At 32.2% G+C, this 7,504-nt stretch overlaps 1 protein-coding gene across 1 annotated transcript; it reads right to left on the bottom strand.

Moving 5' to 3' along the window:
* Positions 1 to 1,290: 1,290 nt before the first annotated feature.
* On the bottom strand, positions 1,291 to 2,179 carry LOC125076992 (transcription factor sox-2-like). The gene has a single exon (XM_047688760.1). It carries the CDS (start codon positions 1,985 to 1,987, stop codon positions 1,319 to 1,321), a length of 669 nt encoding a protein of 222 aa, XP_047544716.1. The 5' UTR covers positions 1,988 to 2,179; the 3' UTR covers positions 1,291 to 1,318.
* Between the last annotated feature and the right edge of the window lie 5,325 nt (positions 2,180 to 7,504).

Raw genomic sequence — 7,504 nt, 5'->3', positions numbered from 1 at the left:
ATATTATATATTTAATGATCACGTGTGGATGAATAAAATAGAATAAAATACATATTTTCTGATACGGTATATAAAAGAAAAAATCTTATAATTGACATATATAATAACCACAAATTTATTTCACCAAAATTGGGTCTAATAACGGTTATTTTAAAAATAACAATTTGAAGAATAAGTAATATAATCAAGTGATGTGAAGCCGATAGGAATTACAATAAAATCTCGAATTATAATTATTTCAAATTATAAAGAAAGAGATTGCATTGTTTTATTGCACGTCTTCATTGAAAATAATACCTAAGGTAAGTATAATTGCGTTATATAACATTTTAAAATAAAAATTTAAGCAATCCGCTCCACCGGATCGCAAATATCAAATCGTTGTAGGACATAATTTATTTTGCAATGCTTTTTAATAATTTCAATTATAATAATAGCGTTGTTCATGACAAATAATTAACCATAGAAATGATTATGGAACAGACAAACGTTACTTAAAACAAACAGAACATTAATTATCGTACGAAATCGCATTCTAAAACGATGATCCGATCACAATAACCTTTGAAATCTAAATCCCTAACAGACACCCTTTCTGTAAACATTCAATCAATTACAGTTCTCCATCAATCCCTGTGAAAACGTCCCGTCATCTCGCGCACATTATTCCTACAGCTTCCGACGTGACGTTCTGCCAAATCATTGGTGAGCGATCTTTCTCTGATCTATTGAGGAAGTGACGGAATCCGAGTGGAAAATATTTTGGTCCCCCGAGATTGTTATGCAGCTTGATATATGTATAAGTAGATGATTACTGTAATTATATGTGCACAGTTTTATAAGCCAGTGATAAGACAGCAATCTCCTTCCTCAAATTAAAAGATATATATGTAGTTAATCGATCTGTGTTAAAATCGCATTTAAATTGTAATAGCTATCTCTTTCAGATCGAGATTAAAACTAAGGCCTCTATGGATATATATTTGAAGTTAAAAAAAAGATTTAAGTTATATAATAATAATAAAACGAATAATATTGATTACTTTAATTTATTAATATGTATATTTAGTTTAATTATGGCATCTACAATAGTTTAGTTAAATACTGCTAAGTTTTTATATAGTCTAAACCGTTATGAGCGGTTGATACATTTAAAGAAATAACGATCAATAATTTTTACAACATTTACAATATTTTCTTTCGCAATTTAATAGTACATTAAAGTTTTTTATCAATATATACTTAAGAATGGTTAAATTATTTTAATTGATTAAAGAGCTTCTAAAAAGGTTTTATGGTAACCGAAAAAATATCTAATCTATTGAACACTAAAAGGGTAATGATATGATAATCTTGCAACGTCTTCGGGTACGTAGTGTAAATTTGGGTATGCCTTCACCATCATCTGCTGGTTGACAACCGCAAAGGGCCTGGGTGAAATACTCTCAATTGACGGCAATGGCCTCAAATCTAGACTCGGCAAATTCTCCTCTTTAGGCCTCATTGGTGACATGAAGGAGCCTTGAGATATCGGCACTGTGTAACTAATGACGTTGTTATACATGTACTGAGGATCTGAGTAGTTTACTGGCAACTGGTAATTACTGTCAACTCGAGGCTCAATCTCAACGAAGGTCTCTCGAGTGGAATATAAAGCTGGATTTCCATACGCGGAAGTATCGAGTCGGTTCTTTCGACGTGGTCTGTATTTGTAATCCGGATAATCATTCATGTGTTTCAACCTTAATCTCTTCGCCTCGTCTATGAAAGGCCTCTTCTCGGTTTCATCCAAGCTTTTCCATTCTAAGCCAAGTCGCTTGGATATCTCAGAGTTATGCAGCTTCGGATTCATCATGGATATCTTCTTTCTTTGCAATCTCGACCAGACCATGAATGCGTTCATTGGACGTTTGATGTGATAAGGGTTCGAATTTCTCGACAATTTAGGCAGTGATTTTCCTGGCGAAGTTTCTATCGGATACGCCATTAGTTTAACGTTACGTGTTGTCTATCTAGTGAACATTATTCATTATCATAGTGACAAGTTTAAGACACGAAGATTATGCACGCCACTAGTGACCAAAGGCCTATGTTAACACAACTTTTGTTACAAGCTCACGATAAATGGTTTGATTTCTCCAACAATTGGGATCGCGTAAAGGCTATCAAGTCCGCGACCGGGCCCGCACTGATGACCGGTTCCGAAGCCGACTAAATCTGAACGCTGTCATTAGACCAACAATGGTCACCGCACAATAGGAATGACAATTTTCCATGTATTATTTGCCGTTGAATAAAGAGCGGCGACAATGCATTGATTGCTCACAAATTGTCAAATGATACTGGTGTATGTTTTGTGCGAGGCGCGCCTGCGAGTGATCTATTAAACAATCTCTCTTGTATTCTTGAACGTCCGACTGAATCTTCATTTTGCATTTACCCAAATAGCTATGTTTTCTTCGCGATTTACTACTGATTATAGTGACATTTTCTCAATAAGAATGGTGCTTAACTTTGGATTGAAATAAGCAGCTACAAAAATTTAATAATATTGGTTATATTCAACATACTTATTGACAGTCAAATTTAAAAACTACTCACCCGAGAAGAAGCGGATAAACAAACTCAACCGTTTCGATGACAATTGTTGGAGCTAATTTTTAATTTGAATTTTCATTCCATTAATATATCATAAACGGAAACTACGATATGTCTGGTGACTTTCATTCGAAACAATTGGTTAATTATTGGGAATCAATGGTTAAATTCAAATTAAAAGTATAAAAATGTATTTATTTTCCCCCGATTTCTCTTATATAACAACCATACCTGTATAGGTAGGTGATGGGGTGTATACCCCATCACACAGCTAAATTTAGACTCCCTAACGTAATAGATATACATATAACATTATTAAATCACACAAGTAAGGCATAATAATAACTGTTTCCAATATAATTTCCATATTAACCAGAAAGTCATAAATAACACTACTATAAATGTATTGGTGTTTGTGCAATTCAATAGTAGATTAGTTGAGCATTCAATTACTTGTAGTAGAGCTGAGGTGTGGCTTAATCTTTGCTCATAATGCACTATTGATGCCATGATACGCCATAGATCAGTGATTGTTACGACCTAGGCTTGGCTGTTACGAATAGCTCAGTACCTGACCGCTTTATGCAATGTTGTATCCCATAGCATTTGTACCTGGAAATCGTGTCGAAATTAAACAATAATCGAGTCTATTTACATTGAAAATAACTGATATAGATTTTTTCGTTAAATTCTTAATAATGACTATTTTTTAATGTCAATATAACTTTTAATTTTGTGATGATAATTAAGTAGAATAGAATATGCTTTATTGTACACACCCAAAGAATAAAAGATTTATAAATAATTGTCGTTGAATTAAACAATTATTCATTTTTTTATACGAACTCAGTTAAATTTCTACATTAATAAAACTACCATAATAACTTGTGACCAATAAATATAATTACTTTTTATATGATATTATAATAATAAATTCTAAGTACAAATAAACTTGTCATATAATATTCGAAAGTACACTAGTACTGCCATCTTTATTTTATTTGTATAAATTGCTCCAAGTTGAGACCCGGCGACATAAAAATTTGTAAGTAACGCCATCTATTAAATTCTTTAACAACTACGACGTCCGTGTAGCTTAACCCTCAGTTTAATGTCACTAAATTTTTAGCGCGTGCAACGACATCTATTGCATGAAATGTGACCGAATTCTTGCTAGGCTTTAAAATAGATGGCACTAGTGAAGTAAAAGTTCCTCAAGACCATTTACCAAAGTATTTGATATTGTTCTGTTGGATGTTTTTAATACAAGTTTTTTTAGCCCTCTTAATGATTGGCAAATTTATTCAACGCAGCAGAAATTATGATAACCGAGAAAGAAACAATAACAATAATACGAATTTCCGGCCCGTCATGTCTATACCTTTTTTCCGTTACCTAGCTTTGGAATCAATTTAAGCTAGATTGCATCATTGCATTTAAGATATGGCTCATTTCTTTCTTTATAATATTTTTATGCAAAGCGAATGGTCTTCCTTAAATCTCTAAGACTGAGACAGACGATGAACTATTTAAACGCTTACCTATGTTTTCAATAAGTTACCATTGTTATGATTTAAAAGCGGCTCTACCTTATCTTCGCATAGATAATAATATACATTGCAAATCTAAATAGATTTCCTTACACGACAGAACACATCGTACTCTCTCTTTACTAAAAGTAATCGTTTCAAAATAAATAACAGAAAATATTCCTCTAGAAGGATATCGCTGTCATACTTTTGTTTTCAACTCCTTGTATACGTTCAAGACAAATAATGAATCTATCGAATAACACAAAAAAAACCTACTTAGTTCAAGCTGACAAAGAGTACCTACACATTAAAATTTAAGCCTAAGTAAAAACACTTTTCAATTTATCACAGAACTCGTAAAGTTGTCGCGAATGTAACACGGACCTCTTTGTAAATCACGGCCGACATAAAGGGGGTATTTAAGCCGCCATATTTATGAAAATAAGATCCTATAAAGCTGTAATGTGAAATACAAAACGCGACCGCCCCGAATGTCGTCGGAGGGAAGAAGTCGTACTTACAATTTACGACACGATAATAACTTTTTTAAATCATCAATCGATAGAAATGCTTTCTGAGATAATATTACGAATCTTTTCCCGTTGTTGTGCAAAGGACAAGGAGTCCTATTAAGGAAGAGTTGAACATAATATTTTTCTAATATATCGTTTCTAAAATGCAGTAAATGAATATTACGTTCATTTAATAATTAATATTTATTTTTTAGATTTTTATTCAATAATTAAAAGAAGAAGGAAACGATCATGTTTTTTAATTGCTATACTTCAATTAAATAAAGATATATATATATAAATTGATAATCATATACACAAAAATATAAGGCTTACTTAATGTATTTAAATGTAGTTATCAGGTTGTCTGCCAGAAAAATAGCTTATCTATGTTTTTATGCCGCGTGATATGAAAAATAAAGATGGCGGCGGACATAAAAACTACTGAATATGTACAACATAAATCATTAGGGTTTTATTTACTTAGATGTAGCCCATCAACTTTCAGCAGCTGTTGAGATTTACTAGACACAAAAAAATAGAAATATTTTTTTATTGACTACCTCCGAGTCTTCAGACTTATAATTACTATGAGGCAGATATATTACAGGTAATAAAGTTTAGATGCAAAATCGGAGTGTATAAAGAAGATATAAGCCGTAACTTATTGTTATTGCGGGTTTTAAGCCTCAGTTTTATGTTTTCAAACGGTCCGCCGTGAGTCTCTGCATCTATTTACGTTTATTGAGATTTATTACAGCAATAGGTGCCAAGAAAATTGAGTTCAAATCATTCGTATGTAAAGAAGTAAATAGAGAAGTGAATTTTATCTCAATAATCTTATTTTATAAACACATGTTTAACATTTTCTTGCGAGGCGAGCAGTTGCTAGCCCCTTTGTGTTATGAGAATCACAAATATATTATTCTTATATATACTGGATTGAAAAGGACGGGGCCAAATTTAAAAAAAATGTTAAGGAACGCTTGTTTGCGAAAGGTTACTATCCAGTTAGTGAGCGTGTTTGATAGCACACCTTGGGAATTAAACGATCGCCTCCTGGCTGTTTCTATTCATATACAATTATGTATCTAATTAATTTGACAAAAAAAAAGACCCGCTGAGTTTCTTTCGCTGGTTCTTCTCAGGTCAAGGTGTTCCTTTTTCCGAACCGGTGGTAGTGTTTAATTTGACCATCAATAAGTAAGTGTAATGCTTCTGTGTTGAATAAAGGAATTTTGAGTTAGAGCTTGAGTTTTGGCGCACATAAAGAACAGAAGAGGCGCCGCTGTCAAAAGCATAAGTTTAGCGGAAAATTTAATTTATAAGCCCTTAGCCAATGGCATAGCTATTATTGGGCAAGGCGGTGCAGTGCACTACCAAAGGCAACATTTTGAAAATTAAACAATGACTTATTAATTAAACTAGTTTATACGGCCACGCTTGTTGTATTTATTCAAAGTAATACCAGAAAAAGTGCAAAGTATTTCAAATTTGCAGAGAAACATTTATTTTTTAAATGTATGGATTTACAAATAGCATGTTAATAAATGGGGATATCCAATATTTTCTTAATACACATACGAGGTTTTGCTTCCCTTACTATAAATAACTAATTCTAAAAATGTATTTAAACGATTGCATTTCTTGAAATAAGTGAATTATAATTATATATATTAAACATCGAATTTAGACGGGACTTTTTTGTATTTATACTAAAAACTTATGTTTGTTATAGATCGTGATACGAAGAAACTTATATTTCTACCACACGCGATATGTAACAATTATTATTTCCATTTATATCTTGGATAGGATGACTATACGAGCAATAATTTTAATATTTATTTTCTTGGTAATATTTCTACCGATTTTAACATTATTTAATATATGAGAAATTTTGAGCTATGGATTGATCCAGATTGGTGTTATCTCGTGGAAAATTCGCCACGAACTAAGCTAATTACAATCCGGACGTATTTCGACCGTCCTGTCTACCTAACATCATAGAAGAGTTATCGTAAAAGACGCTGCTTTTTAACACATACTGCTGGGTTAAGACCAACTCTTTTCTAGAGAAGTTTTTTAGCTGATTTAAACACACAGTTCCAATGTGGATTGGGGCATACAAGTGTGGTAGATTTTTACCAAATACATACTGATCTCTTCAATATGATTTCCTTCACCGTCGATTGATTCAAAAGATGTTGTTTCGAAAAAAAAACCTTGAAATACTTACATTTGGATTTATTTCTCCATACTAATATTATACAGAGGTATTCTTTGTTTCTTTGTATGTAGGGGTAATCTCCCGAACTAATAATTGAATTCTAATTTTTTTCAACTTTACTTTATTTTAGTGCTATACGATATACATTATATGTATATCTTATCATTATCTTTGTTAACAAATTGCGCCCGTGCGAAGTCGCGGCGGGCCGCTAGTCTTCTAATATAATTACACTTGTAGTATGATTACTCAAAAATATATATTTTTGATGTAATATTATTTGCTAACTAATATTTATAAATAAAAGACACATAAGATATTTCACAGTATTAAGAAAAAAACACAAATACGATACAGAATAGAGTGAAATGTCGCCCTCGATACGAATAATAAAACGTTCACACAATGCGACACACGAGTCAATCTATCCAAGGATAAATCTCGAGATTTTTAAAAATATTAAAGGAAACGATATAGTATTGGATTTTAAACCAATTAGAGCCGACGTAGCTCAGTGGTTAGTAGACGATCTTAACACATGTCGCGCTTAATATTATTTTCGAGTGCTTAATTTGGGCATATAAACAATTAGTCTCGTGCTTGGTTAAATAATAAACAGAAAATGATGTATC

Source organism: Vanessa atalanta, chromosome 3 (genome assembly GCF_905147765.1).
Source record: "Vanessa atalanta chromosome 3, ilVanAtal1.2, whole genome shotgun sequence".
NCBI lineage: Eukaryota > Metazoa > Arthropoda > Insecta > Lepidoptera > Nymphalidae > Vanessa > Vanessa atalanta.
This window is presented reverse-complemented; position numbering and strand designations above follow the sequence as displayed.

Bases quoted from the DNA above. Each gene is read 5' to 3' on its own strand.
- LOC125076992 (XM_047688760.1), bottom strand. From the start codon at position 1,987: ATGGCGTATCCGATAGAAACTTCGCCAGGAAAATCACTGCCTAAATTG.